Source organism: Zeus faber (genome assembly GCF_960531495.2).
Source record: "Zeus faber genome assembly, chromosome: 5".
Classification (NCBI taxonomy): Eukaryota; Metazoa; Chordata; class Actinopteri; order Zeiformes; family Zeidae; genus Zeus; species Zeus faber.
The window spans coordinates 31,957,074-31,976,235 of record NC_137192.1 but is presented as its reverse complement, the minus strand read 5'-3'; the positions used below and the strand labels follow the sequence as shown (position 1 = coordinate 31,976,235).

The 19,162-nt window shown below is 45.4% G+C and overlaps 2 protein-coding genes across 3 annotated transcripts in view; one reads left to right on the top strand and one right to left on the bottom strand.

Moving 5' to 3' along the window:
• The window catches only part of LOC307230290 (RNA-binding motif, single-stranded-interacting protein 2-like), a 24,073-nt gene extending 14,304 nt beyond the window's left edge, over window positions 1-9,769 (top strand). For both annotated transcript variants that reach the window (XM_080000566.1, XM_080000565.1), the window contains exons 5-14: window positions 1,979-2,136; window positions 2,249-2,328; window positions 2,459-2,568; window positions 2,708-2,751; window positions 2,955-3,048; window positions 3,195-3,245; window positions 3,366-3,476; window positions 3,573-3,653; window positions 4,039-4,126; window positions 4,862-9,769. In XM_080000566.1, coding sequence (XP_079856692.1) covers window positions 1,979-2,136; window positions 2,249-2,328; window positions 2,459-2,568; window positions 2,708-2,751; window positions 2,955-3,048; window positions 3,195-3,245; window positions 3,366-3,476; window positions 3,573-3,653; window positions 4,039-4,119 — 810 coding nt within the window. In that variant the 3' untranslated portion in view covers window positions 4,120-4,126; window positions 4,862-9,769. The remainder of the gene's footprint in view (window positions 1-1,978; window positions 2,137-2,248; window positions 2,329-2,458; window positions 2,569-2,707; window positions 2,752-2,954; window positions 3,049-3,194; window positions 3,246-3,365; window positions 3,477-3,572; window positions 3,654-4,038; window positions 4,127-4,861) is intronic.
• A 1,345-nt stretch (window positions 9,770-11,114) lies between these two features.
• Window positions 11,115-14,664, bottom strand: faim2b (Fas apoptotic inhibitory molecule 2b; the record flags this gene model as incomplete). The annotated part of the gene is made up of 12 exons (XM_080001137.1): window positions 11,115-11,264; window positions 11,379-11,432; window positions 11,722-11,817; window positions 11,959-12,046; window positions 12,453-12,490; window positions 12,657-12,696; window positions 12,948-12,998; window positions 13,094-13,147; window positions 13,442-13,506; window positions 13,671-13,738; window positions 13,979-14,042; window positions 14,650-14,664. The coding sequence occupies 12 exons, from the start codon at window positions 14,662-14,664 to the stop codon at window positions 11,115-11,117; spliced, it is 783 nt and encodes a 260-aa protein (XP_079857263.1).
• Between the last annotated feature and the right edge of the window lie 4,498 nt (window positions 14,665-19,162).

Genomic DNA, 19,162 nt, shown 5'->3' with positions numbered 1-19,162 from the left:
CGCTGACTCTCCTCCTTCCTCCCTCGCCCTTGTCTGTGCCTGTGTACGTTGCTAACCTGCTCCCGTTGTCGGGCTTGTATTGAGCTCTTTGTCCGGGTGTCTGCAGTCAAAGCGACTCTTGTCGAGCCATTAAGCTGATCCCTGTGTGGCTCTCAGGCTCCCCATTGAGGGAACCCCAGGGAGGGTGCCACTACAACCGCAATCAATGGGCCGGGCACAATGGGCGTGCATTGTGTGCTGTCTGGGCCCATGCCTGGAGCTGACACCAGCGCTTAATGCACTCCACTCCGGCGTCCCCGCTCACCCCAAACACAGCCACTGCAATGTCACATGGGGGTCTCCCTCGGCCCACCCCGCGGAAGGCTGTTACAGATCCGCGCGCCGCCGGCCGATCGCCACCAGCCCGCTGCAACTCAACACTGGGCCAAGGTTCACCGGGCTTCCTGCGCATAAGTGCCACCCAATCCCCTGTAGCCCGACACCCCACTACTGTAACCCAACACCGAAAGCAAACCGACCCAGACGGCATGTGCACCGCCTGGCGCGTTGAAGGACAATGTGGAAACCTGAATGTTCACACAGGCCTGTGCACATCAGCCGGTTTCTCAGGATGGAAATTCGCGGAACGCGAAAACACTCGGCATTTTCTGAACGGGCCGAGAATAACCTGCGCTCTTTGACTTTGCGGTGTCTGTCGTGGTGGCGGGGCCACACCTGCTGACCTACTCCGTCCTTAGAAAGGGCTTCGGTTTTCCTCGCGGGCAGCCGTTGCGTTCGCACTGCACCACAATAGGCACGGTGACGCCGTGCATGTAGGTTCCATGTGAACAATGGCAGGGTTAAAAATAGAAGCTCTCCTTACTTCCCAGCACCTCCCTCTCCAATTTGGGACGTCAGCTCGCTTGATGCACAGCCAGGCAGATAAACCAAACACACACGCACGTACGCGTACACGCACACACACACACACACACTGACCAGGCTGTGGGGCTTGGCACAGTCACTGTGTCGCTGCTGACGCATTGAGCGTGACTCGGTGCTGGTGTGAATCGCTGATAGAGAGCAGGGAGGGGCGAGCGGTGATTCCAATCGCCTGCACCCCACTCGGGTTCGACCTGATTTGCATGTCAGCACAGTTTCAATGCCGGCCCGAGTAGGAAACGCGCTGTGCGGCGGCTGAGATTCTCGAGAGAAAAAAACAAAAACGTATTCAACGTATTTAAAACGTGCGTATTTCTTTCTAATCAGGCCTTTTGCCGCCGCACTCTCACCCGGCCCGCCTCGCCGCGACCTCGTTCAACGCGCCGCCGCGTTCGTTGGGTGAACGGGAAACTGTTGCTCCGGCAGGAAGGGCGGGCGGAGTCGTGACGCCGACGAGCCTCGGGGACGGATGCTCACGCCCACCACCGGGACCGTGAATCAGCTCACCGTGTCCCCATCGCCGGAGCAGCCCGACATGTTTCCCGTTCCATGTGTGGCTCCGCTCCCGTGCAGCCGGTGTTTCTGCGCCGCGCCGCACTGCACTTCACCTCGACCGGAGAATGGAGTTGTGGATGCCTGTCAAATATTAATGAGAAGTAGAGTGCAGAGTGAGTAACAGGTTACGGGACGGAATCTGGGGGCAAAGGAATGTACATTAAGAGGGGAGGAGCCTTGTCAACAGACATTGAGCTCTTTTATTTACACTCGTCTGCCTCTTTCATTTCCCAAGACTCCCATCACCCTCCTGCTCTTTTATATCCCTCCTTCTCTGCCAAAAAGCACCGTAATAATTTACGTTTTTGTTTTTTTTTAATCCCAACCTCCACCTTCCTCTTCCTTTGTGAGAGGAAACGCTCTCTCGGTCGATTTTTTTTCTCCCTACATTCCTCCAGCGCTTGATGCTTTACTTTTCGACATGTTTTTTTTTCTATTTTTTTTTTTCTATTTTAACGAAATTCTGCCGAGAAAACCCACTACCTGTCCGTCCCTGTCACAGCAACAGGAACAGGACCCCACCAACCTGTACATCTCCAACCTGCCGGTGTCCATGGACGAACAGGAGCTGGAGAGCATGCTCAAGTCCTTCGGCCAGGTCATTTCCACGCGCATCCTCCGTGACGCCAACGGGACCAGCCGCGGCGTGGGCTTCGCCAGGTCAGACCAGAATACTCACGATGTGAAAAGCGAGTGGGAGCCAAGTCCGAAACCCTGTAATGTAAACAGCATTCCGCACAAGGGAGTAAGCTTGCCTTTGACCGTGTTTCAGAATGGAGTCCACGGAAAAATGCGAAGCCATTATTCAGCATTTCAACGGCAAGTTCATCAAAACCCCGTCAGGAGTGCCCGGTAAGCACAAAGCCTCCCCTCTCCGCTGGGAATCATGAAAGGTTCTGTTATTTTGCGGGTCTCAAGTTCTTCCCCCGACCGCCGTGGCCATGGAATTTATTCTCTCCCTTGATCTGTTGCTTTCCTATAGTGCCCACAGAGCCCTTATTGTGTAAGTTTGCAGACGGGGGTCAAAAGAAGAGGCAGAACCAGGGAAAGTACCTTCCCAACGGCCGGCCTTGGACCAGGGATGGGGAGACGGTAAGACGGGGCCGCCGAGCCAATGCACCTTCCCTGTGGTCCTGACCTCGAGTCAAAGCTCGGGGCTTCGTGGCCCTCCACACTCCACCTGTGCTTGCATGAGCTCAGCGGGTTTGAATTTTGTGTGTGGTTTTCCTAGGGAGGGATGACCCTGACGTATGACCCCACAGCCTTACAAAACGGGTGAGTGACAGAGAACACGTAGAGCGACGCACTTTTAGTGAAATGCTGCCCTCTATTGGCCACCGGCCTAATGGCTATATCCTGTTCGGCACATCTGTCTTATCGACTGTGTACACTGTATATGTGACTGAGATGGTTGTAAACATGATATTGTCCGTTTGATTTATTGTTTTGTTTTTTTTATTTCTACGTCTACTCCTCAGCTTCTATTCCTCACCGTATAGTCTGGCTCCGAATCGCATGATCCCTCAGACCTCCCTCTCACCCTACATGCATTCTCCTGTCTCATCCTACCAGGTGGGGAAACATCAGTGTGTTTTCATTTACAATTGAATAGATGGTGCGTTATCACTGACGTTTTTTCTCATCAGCCAAAATTTCACATCTATCTCGTAACATTGTGGGGTTTTTTTTTGTTTTTTTCCTGTACCCTGGTTCTCCAGGTACACAGTCCGTCCTGGATGCACCATCAGTCATACCTCATGCAGCCCGCTGTGAGTATTTGGATGGAAGTTGCTGATGTGTGTCACTGAGACAACACGTTTGGGACACCCATACATGAATTGAACCGTGTGCGCGCGTGTGTGTGTGTGTGTGTGCGTGCGCGTCAACAGGGCACAGTCCTGACCCCCACCATGGACCACGCCATGTCCATCCAGCCCACTTCCCATATGGGACCTCTCGCCCAGCAGCTCAGCCACCTGTCCCTGGGCAGCACAGGCACAGTCAGTACCAACCCGCCACCATCTCCATTTTACACACAGATGTGGGTGTCTCCGCATCCTGTGCGCTGGCTAACTCTGGTCCCCCGCTTCCCACAGTACATGCCTGCCAACACTACTATGCAGGGGACCTACATCCCCCAGTACACCCCAGTGCCTCCGTCCAGCATCCCAGTAGAGGTAGGAAGCCACACACACACACACACACACACACACACACACACACACACACACACACACACACACACACACACACACACACACACACACACACACACACACACTCTTATTCCAACAATGACTGGGAATCAAATGTCTTACAACTGAGAAATGTACATTCACACGGTGGCTTGAATGCATGAATTCGATGAAAGATCCTTCTTTCGGGCACCAAGAAAAAAACAAGAATACTACATTTAGCCGTGGGGTGGAATACAGTTGAGGGGCTTTTGAACTGCTAGAAATGTAGGTTAGGGAGAAAAGCTTGGTCTCGGTATTAATTATGTCATAAATTATGTCCTGGAATATCCTTTTAACATTTTAATTTCACTTTCTTTCTTTCCAGGAGTCTGGAGGTCAACAGCAGCAGGTTGCCATGGAGACACCGGGAGAGCACTCAAACTACTCGTACCAACACACCAAGTGAAGCTAAGGTAGGACAGTAGGTTCAGTGTAGTAGTCGTCGTGCGTCACATGTAGATCCAACAAGCTTTGTTATTTACCACCAATACCACACCATTGCTCTGGTGGAATTGAACCCACCATATTGACACTTCTTAGTACTTTTCGTTAAATCGACCTAAAGTATCACATACTATAATAGTACTTGATGCGCTGATATAGCAGAGCCAATAATACGTCATAAAGACCCTTTTTTTGCAGCAGACGAGTGCTCATGCAGATCCTGATTTTAATTTACAATAAAAAAGTAAATGTGGAGTAATTAATAAGGATATCCTATGTGTATCAAGCATTTATGGGTATGATATACATATATATATCATATATGATATACATATATAAATATGAATACTGACCCTTTTTAAACTAAAGTAATACAACTCTGTTAGAAAAGTAGTAGAGTAAAAATTATATACATAAATATTTGCTTTGATATGGATACTCGGAAACTGAATATACTTAAGTAACTTGAAAAAAGGCACTAATGTATAGTACTACTATGCACCGCTGCTGATCAGTAATATTTAATATATCATATATTGTTATGTAATAATATTTGATGTATCAAATGTTAAAATGTCACTTTCAATTTTCACAAAAGGAACAAATAAAATATTATTGACTGCTACTTTTATCTACGGTGCTCTGCAAAAGCCTTGTTTAGTCTTTAGTCTGAGAGAAGCAACACTTAGCGGTGTGTCTTCCAGGCGCTGAGGGAACGTGACGAGGTTCTTCTGCAAGATCAACGCGCTCCATTCCAGCACCAGTTGTCAGGCTTGAACGCGGACGACAGCAAAAAGGAACATTACAGCCTATTTTGGAAGGTGGCAAAACAAAAAAAGGACAACACTACTTCATTTGACTCTTCTGCTTCTCTTCTTCAAGAGTTGATCAACCAAAGGTGAAAGCCTTTTTCGGAGCCTTGGTCTATTTTGATGACAGAAAAAAGGAGGGGGAAAAAATAAAACGAAAAAAGTAAATAAATAGGAAAGGAGGAAAAGACACAGAGCATTATTTTTGTGCACGTAATATAACAAAAACAAATATTTTTTAAAAGGCATTCTGGAGGTTTTCAGAGTGATTCAAGATAAAGAGTTAAAACACAATGTGTCTTTATTTTTTTTTTTTTTTTGTAAAATAAGCAGACTTTTTATTTTTATTTCCCGATGTCTGTTTTTTTGACATTCTATTTGCAGCAGTAGGATAAAGAATTTGTACAGATTGAAAAAAAAAAGAGAGAGAGAAAAACGACAACAGCTCAGAAGCCTTGCGGTGGGACGGCGTCTGAAAACGACCTTCAAGCTGTTTTGGTTTTTTTCTCCTTCGCGGCCGAAGTGATTTCTACTCCACGAGAAAGGAAGAAAAAAAAGCGCTGACTCTGTTGTTCATCTTTTCAAATTGTGACGCGTTCTTTCACACGCAGACAATCATAATTATTTATATTTATATTTTCAGTTCTCGCCATTTGCGGTCGGAGGGCCATTTTGGGCCCATACTAGAAAGCCTGAATATCTCTGTGGATGTCGCAATCCCATCGTCCCGTCGCTGCGCGAACGTCCCGCGTGCAATGAAAAATAAAATAATAATAATAATGAAATTAAAAGAGAAGCAAGAAACTCTGCCTTAATGTCGAAAAAAAAAAAAAAAAACACTTCCGTCCGTGTCACGTCCGCTGTGGAGAGGCGGTTTCAAGCGGTTTGGTCGTGGTCGATATCCAGGTTCAAAAATCGATTCCGTTCCTTTGTACAAAGAGGTCGCCGCAGAGGTCACGTCCTCAAGATCGCCGAAGCGCTTTCCATCGATGAGGACGAGGAACGGAAAAAAAAAAAAAACAAAGAAAACAAAACGAAAAACGACGAGTCTCAAGTCGAAGGGACTTTTTAAAGAACCCCGCTCTGGTGGAAAGAGACGCGGGCCCCTCCTCCAGGTTGCTGCTGTCGACGCCCCACTCGCGTGTTCCGCCGCCGAATCTTTTCACTTCTTCGTTTGCAGTAATTTGTGTTCTTTTTTTCAACGTCTGTCCGTTGAAAAACCTACCGGCCCTCGTGCCTTATTTCTCTGGTGATATTTTTGAACGTAGAGTAGATTTTTTTTTTTTGCTGTAGAAAAGAAAACGTTTCTTGTGAATAGACGAGCGCTGTCCTCTGTTACGGATTCCCTTGATTTCCTCATTTTTATTGTTTTGTTTTTTTTTAGTTGCCTGTTTTGTCCCGTCGTTCATTTCAGTTCCCTCCCTCCCGACTCCTCGTCCTGGCCTACGTTTGAATACATAAAGTCTCTTTAACGGCGTTTGGCTCTGAGTTCACGACAGCGCCCTGCGGGTCCGATCTGCCGCGTGAAACCAAAAGAGGCTTTTATAACCCGCGCGCTCCACCTCGTTCCGAGCGCTCGTCGGAGCCACGTGCGTCCGGACGCCGTGCTCGCCGTCTTCGAAACCTCGCGACGGTGCCTTTTATTCCAGATCTGCCTGCGCTGGGACTTCCCTGCCTCTGTGAAACCTCTGCGCTCTCGCGAAACCGCCGGCCCCCTTCCTCCACCTTCCCTCTCCGGCCGCTCCAGGGCGCTTGCAGCCCTTTTTTTTTTCCCCCCCCGGAGAGCCGCTGCCCGCCGCTCCTGGCGAAGGCCCTCGGTCGCAGCCGCGAACCGACCCGAGAGGCCGCCCTCCTCACGGCCGCGGCTCGGAGCGGGTGGCGATGGCGGCAGGCTGCTGAGCGGGTTTTTCTCCGGGCGGCGCGCGCGGCTGCTCCTTTCCGCCTCCTCTGCTCTTCACCGTCGCCGCGGACCAAAGATGACTCGGCCGTCCCACGGTGCGACTCGGGAGTCGAATATTCCTCTGATCCAGGGACCTGGAGTCGTCCACGTGGAGTCGGTATCCATGCGGGGCGGCTGGCTGGTTTTGAGACTTTGTGCCTGTTTTGGGTTCCGACGGGAGGGGGGGGGGGGCGTGAAATCAGAACCGGATGATGAGAAACAGTCCGTTCCGCCGGGTGCATTCACATCAACCAGGAATTTTCTCTGGTGAGGTTTGGCGCGTTGCGCTGCAGACGCTGCAGACCGTCGGCGTTGACAAAAAAAGCTTAAAAGGGGACCTATTATGCTGCCTTTCAACAAGTTAAGTCCCCAAAACATGTTTTTGAAGTTTTCTGCTGGAAATACCACTCAGATTATGCATTCTAGCCATTCTAACATGCCTCTGATCCATCCTGTTACGGGACGCTCTGCTTCTATGGGTGCCGCCACCTTTCTGAGGCCCCTAGTTAGGTGAGCCAATGGGGTTTGAGCTTGATTTCCAGGTTCTGTCGTATTTAGTCCGATTCACTTGATTTCGCTGGTTTCACCTCGGGCGGTCCATCAGAAAATCTCATCCCCGAACCGATCTGAAGGCGGGAAATCTATGGGGATGGTAGCTCAGGCGGTAGAGCTGGTGGTCTAGTGATCTAAAGGTTGCTGGTTCGATCCCAGGCTCCTCCTGCTAGCATGCTGTAGTGTCCTTGAGCAAGACACTTAACCCCTAATTGCTCCTGATGGCTGCGTCCGTCGGTGTTTGAACAATTGTAAGTCGCTTTGGATAAAAGCGTCTGCTAAATGACTAAATGTAATGTAATGTAATGAAACAAGTGAGAAAATCCAGCTTCTGAATCTCCACTCCTATTTGATCTACAAGGACTCATATACAGTAAAAATACATTATATTGGTTTTAATTGGAGCAGCGCACAGCGGGCCGTGCGTCTCTTTTGTTGTTGAAAGAAACAGGCAGCAGAGTTATTTTCCAAACACTAACATTTCCATCGTCTGCGTCGTTTCCTCGCAGACGGGTGGTATTATCTCCTCCTTCTCTTAAAAGATTTGTGCTGGTCTGTGAAACAAACAGAGCGGTTGCCGGCGGCGGTTGTTATTCTCCGGCAGTTGGCGGAGTTACTCAGGTGGAGGGCGGTTCTCATTCTCATGAGGCTCCACCTGATGTAGGAAGGGGCAGCTCACAAAAAATGTAGCTGTCTTATTTCACAGTTTGCGTGTTATTAGGCCCATATACAGCATGTGCACAAGCAGTGAATTTCAGTGAGTTTCTCATAATAGGTCCCCTCTAAAAATTGAAAATAAAATAAAATATAATTTTAAAAAAGTGAAGGAAAAATGTAATTCAATTAAAATTAAATAGTCAAATAAATAGAAAATACAAAAGAAATACAAAGCATAATTGGTCAGATATATAAAGATACACAAGTTTGTGTGTTTACATGCACACACTAGTCAGAATTGTAATTAATGACTATTTGTGTTGTGTGATGTGCAGTTCTCTGGGATGTGTACACATATACAAAACACAAATCAAATAATTACCACTGAAATTTGACAAAACTTAAAAGATGAATTGTACAGTGAAGACAAATTTCCTAAAAGTCGAATACCTAATTATGGAATATTGCCTGTGAGCACTCATTGTGAAATGTAATTGAGAGATTGTACAATTTAAATGTAGGTTTCAGTATAAAGAGTACAGGGAATATTGATGTGATGGCATCAAACAGGATGTAAATGGCGTCTGTTTCCTATTGTGACCTTGTTTAGTTTAGAATAAAGCTCTTCCTTATTCCTTCCGAATGTTATTTTGTTTCTACTTGTGTTTTGGTGGTGTTTGATATGAATAATCTGTCCCGATCTCACAACAGCTTCTCAGATTTCCGTGCACCGACGTCATGAAGGAAAATTTCATAGATATTGCTCATTTAAGGTGATATCCCATGGGTTAGCCATCACTCTGAATACAAAGAAAAAAATTATTTTGGAACTATGAAATAACCTTTTTGTTACACTCCAGTGTTTATTTATTTTGGGTTTTTTGCAAAATTTTCCACTACAATCATGACACCAAAAATAACAAAATACAGGGAATAACAATGTCGTATGGTAAATCATGAAAAATATAAAACTAAGATTTTTATCAAATGTTCTATAACATAGATTGTGTGTAGCGTATACACAATATTTGAAAAAAAAAATAAAAAAAGGAAAATAAACCTTGCACTTAATTTTTGTTCATACAAATTGATAAAATAAAGGCTCTTGTCCACCCGTGCTGTTCAGGTTATGTAGATTCCGTGGATTATTTCATAGCTTTAAAATGTTTGCTGCTAAAACAGGATGTCCAGAATGGTTTTTGGGATATTGAGCCGCTCGAAATCTTCAAAATATATATTTTTGGTCGTTTGGTTGATACACGGTGTCTCCTCCAGGTCACATTTTGGACTCTAGTTCATTTGTTTCTTACGCATTTGAGTTCCCTTAACAACAATCCCTCCAAAAAGACACTTTGTATGAACCAAGTTACGGAGAATCTTTTGAATATTGGAGAGGCTCGTCTCATTCATTGCGTGTAAACAGTTTATTTATACAAAAACTCATTTTGTACAGTTTTGTTAGAAGAAAGAGGTTTTGATATTTGGTTATTTTGCAAAAGCCACTTGGCTACTTTTTTTTTTTGTCTTCCTAAGCCAGAGATTCAGAATTTGTCTAACTTGTGTTTTATATTGATTGAGATATTTTTCCTTTCTTCTTGGTTTTCTCCTCGAATTTGAATATGTCAATTTTCCTTTTTTTAATAAAAGTCTTGTTTTAATTATTGGATGAATTATGTCTTTAATTATACGGCTTCTGATAATTATAGGAAACTAAGGGCAGTGAAGGGGCACCACAAGGCTCATAACCCGGACCCTTTTTCTTCTCAAATTGAATATACAGTAAAATACATACGCAAGGTAAATTACATCAATTATTTATTGTTTATTGTCATGTTGAGAATAGCAAATGTATTTATAATATTCCGTCTGACGTCATTCCTGTACATCCGAAGGCCACATTAAAGTCACAATAGAGTTTGTAACTGGTTTGATAACTGAGGATTCACTCTCAATGGCTGAGCTTCTGCCGGAATATTGTTTCAGAAAACAAACTAGAAAGAGAATTCCCTCGGTTGAGGCCCCAGAACTTATTTTCCTATCGAACGTTTATGCCCAGATAGATCTATTCATATTCATATACAGAATATATGTACAAATATGCTTTAACCAATTTGTCATATATACTAAAAGACATTAAAAAAAAAACGTAAAATATGTCTCTATGCATTTAATACCTTGTCATGATATCTTTGTGATCTAGTTACCCATTTAAAAACAACTCAAGCCCGCTGATTGTTAAAGTGCCGAGCACCTGAAGCTGCATCTTACAAAATGATGAATGAAACTACTGAAGTGATCAAAGTGGAAAGACACAGTCGTACAGTCGTACGTACGTGAAGGTGACCTCATCATTTTCTCTCAAACTCCCTGTTATTCTCTTTTCTATCTAGGACGGCATCACCACATCGGTCCCACACTTTGGTTGATTAGAATTCGACGGGGGCTTGAAAAGTCACAGTAAAAAACACTTCCTCGTAATCGCTATTATACTACATCATATCAGCAGGAAGTATCAGGGAATAAATAATGTCCCAAGCAATAGGCCTTCCACGGCTGAGAACAGTGTTACATAACCCAGAGTGAGGACCCAACACGTGGCTCTCCTGCTAAGCGGAGTGAGGGATAATTAAATGAAAATTAAAGCCAAACTCTGATTCATGGAAAGAATGTGTTTTGAATGGGATTTTTTTTTTTATGAATGAAAAACGGGTTGAGGGTGCCATTTCACAGATATTCTTTGGACGTTTGTGCAGTTCTGTGAACATTCTACCGATATTATTTGATAAACGACACCATTTTTATGCCAAAGCAGAGGTAAGTGTTACACATTCAGGATGCTAATGTCCTGCCAATTTGTGGGCCACAAGTTAATCGACTATAATCTAAAGCGATGAGCGAGGCCAGGATGCTGTGGGCCCTGATCAGCGCGCAGAGTTACAAAACACCACGTCTCCTGGCGTTTTCCAGGCGGAGCAGGCGGAGCAGGCGGTGCCGAGGGCCTCAGTCGTGGCCCCCTCCCATGATCTGCAGCAGGAAGCTGAACAGGTAGACGATGTCCAGGTAGAGGTTGAGGGTGGCGAAGACGTATTCCTCCGGACTCATGGCGTAGCGCTTGTTCCCCAGCAGCAGCTGGGTGTCGAAGGCCAGGAACTGCAGCGGGGGGGCGGGGGGCGGGGGGGGGGTCAGAGGAGGAGAGGTGACGCCACGTGTGGATTTGACCGAATTTGAGGGAAAAAAAGGCGCCTGAAGCGTCCCGTCTCTCACCAGAGTGAAGAGGATGGCCCCCAGCACGGCGTAGACGGCGTGGAGCCAGGGCACCTGCAGCACAAAGCGGGGCGGGGGTGGGGGGGCGGGCGGGGCGTTACCAAACACACAGCGACGAGGCGGAGGGGGCCCGTTTGGGGAAAGACGGCAGCGGCGGATTATCCTCCGAGGGGACGAGGAGAGCAGAGGAGGCTAATCCCCGGCTGGACGCCGGCACAAAGAGCTTTGCCCTCCTCCGTCTATATTTAAAGAACACTGCCCCACCCCCCCACCCCCGTAGCCGCGCAGCTATTCTTGGACCCCTTCCAGAAAGGCCCGCGGGACGTTCCGGAACGGTACTCACGTATCCAAAGGGGACGACGATGGAGAGCGTGATGGCGCAGAGCAGCATCACCACACACAGGACGAACAGGACGCCGTGGCAGGAGGTGAAGTCGATCTGGAAGGGCCAGAGCGGGGGGGGTTGGTCAACAGGCCGGGGGGGTGGGTGGGGGTGGGGTGAGGGGCTGGGGTGGGGGGGTGGGGGGGGTTGTTTGGGTTGGATGTGGAGTTTTAAGGAACGCAGGCGGGTTCCTCTCACCCTGGTCTGGAAACTGAAGACGGTGACAGAGAAGCACACCAGGGCCGTGATCCCCAGACACAGCACCACGGAGGTGGTGTTGTAGAAGCTGGAGGTGATATCAATGCAATGAGTTCACACACACACACGCGCGCACACTCGCACACACACACACACACACACACGCACACATTCACACACACACGCGCGCGCACACGTTCATACACACAATCACACAATCACACACACACACGCACGCACACATTCACACACACACACAAACGCACACACATTCACACACACACACACACGTGCACACATTCACACACACACACACACACGCACACACTCACACACATGCACACATTCACACACATACACACACACACACACACACACGCTCACACACATGCACACATTCACACACATACACACACACGCACACACTCACACACATGCACACATTCACACACATACACACACGCATATCACAATAACACTTATTTTTAATTTACCTCGACACGAAACCCATCATGCAGGCCATGCTCAGAGTCTGAGGGGGGACACGGGGGGGAAGCCGCAGGGGAAAAGGGAGGAAATAGAAAAGAGACGAGTAGAAAAATAATAATAATTATAATAATAATAATTATTATAATAATAATAATAATAATCATCATTTATGTAATAGTCTCATATCATCATAATGTGCAGCCACTCACAAAGACCGTCAACAGAATGAGGTTCCAGGGAAATTGCCTCCTGTTGAAGATACGAAGACGGAAAACGCACACGTCACCTCCGGCCCTTCGACGAGCTTTTCTTTCTTTTTTTTTTTTACACTTTTCTTTCTTTACTTTCCTTGACTTTTTCATTGCCATGTTGTCATTTGCCTACTTCGTGTGAAGCACTTTGAACAGCGCGAAAGGTGCTCTATGAATAAAGTTGGATTTGATTTGAACTGACGGCCGCTACTGCACTGTGTATTATTCAGTGTCACTTTCTTCCCTCACCTCAGATCCCCGCAGCAGGACAGGGCGACGTACGTGGCCAAGAAGGTGAGACTGTGGGGGGGGAGAGTTGGGAGACGAGCACAGCGCCTTAAAAACACACTTTCAGCCGCCTGGGATAAATCCTGCTCAAGTAAGTTCAGACTCACTAGGAGGCCATGTACAAGCCAGGGTGCGTCTGGATGTAGAAGCTGATGGGTGCACTGGAATAAAGGGTGAGAGGAGGTTATTCGTCAAAAAGCTGTTTTATTTCAGTAGAGTCAAATCATTACTGTCGTTATCTTATCACTGTGTTTTAATCGGCTATTCCCGAGTGGGTTGCAACTTTCAAGTTGACACATATTAACAGAAAAGAGTTCTGAGTTGATGTAGTCGCGCGCGCACACACAATAAAATCCTAAATAGCTTTTACAGGCCAGTCTTTTCTAATTTGGCGGCTCACGTTCATTTCTCGAATAATGTCGTTTTAGGGTTGAGTGAAAGTGTAGAGGAAATACCAAAACGTGAAGAGGGAAACGATGGCCACAGTCACAAGCAGCTGCACCATGAGGATGGCGTAGACCTGGACGGGGGGGACACCAAGCAGACTCTTGAGGGGTGGAGGTCGTTATTCCGAGGGTTTACCTCCAACTACTCCGTACAAACAGCAGCAGCGGCAACGACAACGGCAACGGCAAAGACAACGGCAACGACAACGACAACTGCAGTCCCCCAGGCGCCGCCTACCTTCCTGATGAAGATCCTCCTCACGGCCTGGTCGTCCCAGGAGAACTGGGCCTGCATCTCCTCATAGCCTGGGAGGAGGAGGGAAGCGAAGCAGACTGAGCAGAGCCGCTCGTACTACACAGCCACAACCACTGCATTGTATATTATTATAAGCACCTTTTGTAACGACACCTGTGGAAAATTATTATTGATTAATTATTATTTCCTTAAATGTGTATTGTATGAGTCTGCGTATTAAACACATTAGATGCACGGTGTTGTGCACTGGTGGTTGGTGGAACCCGAAGCGTCTCCTTTTCGTTCCTCACCCGCCGTGGCCTCCTGGTAGGTCGGTGGATACTCATTGTCTGCTTTGCCTTTGTTGCCCACCTGCTGAAACACAGAGCAGCCGTCTGGAAGTCGGTCCAAGTTTTCTGAACTTTGATACGACGAGAACGCGGATTGTTTTGGTTCCCCCCCAAAAACAAGAGCCTCGGTGCTGGCGGATCAGGGGGGGTTATGATGTCGGTCGCGGGCCTTCGTCTTTTTTCGTCGCCAGAACAACAACAGACACGGGATGAGCAGTGGATATAAAACAAACTCTCCTTAAAAAAAAAACATGAATAAATAAACCTGTTCCTTATTCAACCTTTCATTCATTCATTCATTCATTCAATGGATTTAGATTTTCAGGCAGAAGAGCACGAGCCGATACGTCCATAAGAGCTCTGCAGTGACGACCGTGTCACGTCTACATTCAAACAGACGGTGAAGCCACTTCCATAGACATGTACCTCAACACGCTCGCGTACTAAAGATTGAAAACACAGTTGATGGACGTGTGTGCTACTGTTACCGATTATTGTTGTCGGTTATCGACGATGGTCTGTCACGATTAAACATGGTGCAGTCACAGGGACGCCCGATAGACCACAGTCAATAACCCAGCCAATAAAAAAACTAATAAACACATAAATACAAATACAAATGTCAGATTTACCTTTCCCTTCGCCATGTTCGATCCTTTATCTCCCCCCCTTTTCTGGCTTCCCCCCCACCCTTCCCTTATTATGATGTGGGTTGGACTGTTTTTCCTGCCTCCCGGGCTCCGTTCCCTCCTCCGCGTCCTCGTCCGCTTCGCCTCGGCTCGCTCGGCTCGGTTTGTGTCCGCCGGGCGGATTACGCTAAACCTTTGTAGAGCATCATGTGGGTAATCTCCCTCCAGCCCCGCCCCCGTCCTCCGCCCTCTGCCTAATCAGGTCATCGCGGTAACGTCCAGGTAAGGCCCCCAGTGCCCGGCGGCTTATTCTAGTCTCCGGGGGGGGTTGACGCGTGGGAATGATCCGCGTGTTGTGCTGTGGCCCCAGTGTGGGGGGGGGACAAGCGCGGTCGATGGCGACGAGACCCGGCGAAAAGGCAACGCACATACGCATCAAAACAACCAATCCACGCTCGTTTAACCACAGCTGCCGTGATTTACCTGCGAACAAACGTGCGGAAACCAAAATGCAACCAGACACGCCAGCGTTTTGGTTATCTAAATAGGGTCGCTTCGGAAAAGTCGCAGGGTGGATTATTCGCCCCGGCGCGCGGAGCTGCAAGGCGGAGGTGAAGCCGTGACATCACGCTTTGTGTAAGACATCGGTTTGGTAACAGGCGGGAAAAAAAACAAAAAACAGCTAATGAGATGAAGTTTAAGAACATTATGGTCAAAGCGATGAGACTTCAAATGAGATTTTCCAGAGAGTCACCTTAATCCAATTTTACCTTCATGTAACAAGTACCGGGGCCTTCATGTAACACATGGAACCAAACCGGGGTCCAAAACACACACACAAATAGTACTAAGTAGTAAAGTTGAAACTGAAAAAAGACCACGTTTGGCGTTTCGTGGAGATTTTCTTTCTAAACGCTGCTTCCAACAAGAAAAAACAGCAGCCCTCACCGTGCTGCCCCATCACTCCATCACCAGGTGTTGACAATTCAACTCATTCATTTATTTTCAGAATGTCTAATGGTACCTGTCTGCCTATCTGTCTGTCTATCTGTCTGTCTGTCTGTCTGTCTATCTATCTATCTGTCTGTCTGCTGTTTATCAATCGATCTGTCTGTCTGTCTGTCTGTCTGTCAATCTATCTGTCTGTCTATCCATCTAGAAAAGAGAGAAGAAACAGTCTTTATTCATCACGCACCACACCACACTACAACACATGCTTGCACACACACACACATGCACATGCTTGATGGTGGCCGGTGAAATGGATTCTCTGCTTTTGACCCATCCTGGCTTGTCCTTCCTCCGGGGCCACAGCCAGGAGCAGTGGGCAGCATACGTGGACGCGCCCGGGGACCAGGTGATAAATGTCCATCGCTGGTCAGACGATGATGGGTGCATGTTTTTGAGGGGGGTCCTTACTGACGTGAGGTGGAGGAAACCCCATGTGAGCACGGGGAGAACATGCAAACTCCACACAGAAAGGCTCCTGTTTGGGAGATAATCCGCCGGAGCACGGTGCCAACAGCGCCTTAGGCGGGAATCTAAAGAATCTATTTGTCTGTCTGCTGTCTATCAATCTATCTGTCTGTCAATCTATCTGTCTGTCTATCCAACTATCTATCTATCTATCTATCTGTCTGTCTATCAATCTATCTATCTATCTATCTATCTATCTATCTATCTATCATCTATCTATCTATCTATCTATCTATCTATCTATCTATCTATCTATCTATCTATCTATCTGTCTGTCTATCTATCTATCTATCTATCTATCGATCTGTCTGTCTGTCTGTCTGTCTGTCAATCTATCTGTCTGTCTATCCAACTATCTATCTATCTATCTATCTATCTATCTATCTATCTATCTATCTATCTATCTATCTATCGATCTGTCTGTCTGTCTGTCTGTCTGTCAATCTATCTATCCATCTATCTATCTATCTATCTATCTATCTATCTATCTATCTATCTATCTGTCTGTCTGTCTCTCTGTCTGTCTGTCTGTCTGTCTGTCTGTCTATCTATCTATCTATCTATCTATCTATCCATCTATCTATTTATCTGTCTGTCTGTCTCTCTGTCTGTCTGTCTGTCTGTCTGTCTATCTATCTATCTATCTATCTATCTATCTATCTATCTGTCTGTCTGTCTGTCTGTCTGTCTGTCTGTCTGTCTGTCTATCTATCTATCTATCTATCTATCTATCTATCGATCTGTCTGTCTGTCTGTCTGTCTGTCTGTCTGTCTGTCTGTCTGTCTGACTAACCAGGGTTAGGGTTAATAATAATGAAACGACTCTTGAAGGAAACAAACTTTCTCATTCGTGTCTAACCCGCCAGGTGGCGCCAGACTACAATAAATAACCGCGCTGCGTCGGGCGTTGGGTGTGTTTCCTTCTCGGGATGATTTCCAGGATGTTTTCGATAGATCACAACGTGCATTTATGTCATTAAACAGACTTGTCACTTCAGCGGTGGACTATATAAAGATATATATCTATACATCAATATAAAGATATATATCTATATATCAATATATAGATATATCATTTTCAACGGGCGATAATTTGACTTGACCTTTTCCAAATATCAAGGCTTCCCAAGCGTGTAGGGTTGACCACGTCCAGCAGGTGGCGCACAATCACACGTTTGTTTTGATTTGATGAAAAGCTGCGGAAAGGAGAGGGAGCGCTCTACATTCACAAACTGCAAATATTCAGTATGTATTTGGAGCTATTTATCAGTACTACCATCGCGGGAAAAATGTAATAATAATAATAATATATTATCATAATAATAATATCATATGATTGTTGTTGTTATTATTATTAATTCCAAATTCCTTCTTATCATGGCCCCTAAAACTGGATTATGACAAACACAACAGAACAGTTATAATTCGGGCATGGATTGTGGTTATTGGGAGATGAGGAGACAAACTTCCGTCTTCCTCTCCTCTGTGCCTCCACAAAAACCTAATGAAGAGCTGTATATCGGGGGAAATGCACTGTTTTTTAAGTTCTCGTTTAAATTCTTAAAAAGCTAGAGGTGGGAGATCCTGACAGCAGGGCCGAGGGGGACTAAGGTCATGCCAAGGGCAGAGCGACCGAATAAATACATTCATAAAATACAAAGTCTATTGATTGCATTGCGCCATGATGAGCAAAGCCAGTCACACTATTTACCCTCTTTAGATAAGAGGTGCAGCAATCCACTTCACTCATTGAAATACGCTTTGAATCTGAAAATATGCACCAGCACTGGCTCTGCTCTGAGAACTCCTTGAGACAAACATAAATCTCTATATAAAAATATGAAACCATGAATACTGATAAAATATTCATCAAAAACAGTTGCTTTTGCATTTTGCAAGTCTTTCTGTGACACGTGTAGGTGGGAATGTCATCCCAGAACCTTTTGTCATTTGGGGTTGATGGTACAAGGCAGAGAAAACTAAAAATACCAACATAATAACTTTGCATACTCAGTAGTATTACTTGGTATACTTAGTAGTATAACTTGGCATATTTAGTAGTATAACTTGGTAAACTTAATAGTATAACTTGGCATACTTAGTAGTATAACTTGGATTACTGAGTAGTATAACTTGGTATACTTAGTAATATAACTTGGTATACTTACTAGAATAACATGGTATACTTAGTAGAATAACTCGGCATACTAAGTAGTAGTATAACTTGGTATACTTAGTAATATAACCTGGCCTACTTAGTAGTATAACTTGGTATACTTAGTGGTATAACTTAGCATGCTTAGTAGTACAATTTGGTATATATAGTAGTATAACTTGTATTACCGAGTAGTATAACTTGGCATACTTAGTAATATAACTTGGTATATGATACTTACTAGTATAACATGGTATACTTAGTAGAATAACTTGGCATACTTAGTAGTATAACTTGGTATATTTAGTAGTATAACTTGGTATACTTAGAAGTATAAATTGGTAAACTTAGTGGTATAACTTTGTATATTTAGCAGTATGACTTGGCGTACTTAGTAGTATAACTTGTTATACTTAGTGGTATAACTTGGTATACTTAGTAGTATGACTTGGCATACTTGCTAGTTTAACTTGGCATACATAGTAGTATAACTTGGTTTTCTTAGTAGTATAACTTGGTATATGTAGTAGTATGACTTGGAATATTTAGTAGTATAACGTGGTATACTTAGCAGTATAACCTGGTATACTAAGTAGTATAATTTAGCATACGTAGGATTATAACTTGGTTTACTTAGTAGTTTAACTTGGTTTACTTAGTAGTATAACTTGGTGTACTTAGTAGTATAACTTGGCATACTTAGTAGTATAACTTGGCATATTGAGTAGTATAACTTGGTGTACTTAGTAGTATAGTTTGGCAAACATAGTATTATAACTTGGTTTACTTAGTAGTATAACTTGGCATATTGAGTAGTATAACTTGGTGTACTTAGCAGTATAACCTGGCATATTGAGGAGTATAACTTGGTGTACTTAGTAGTAT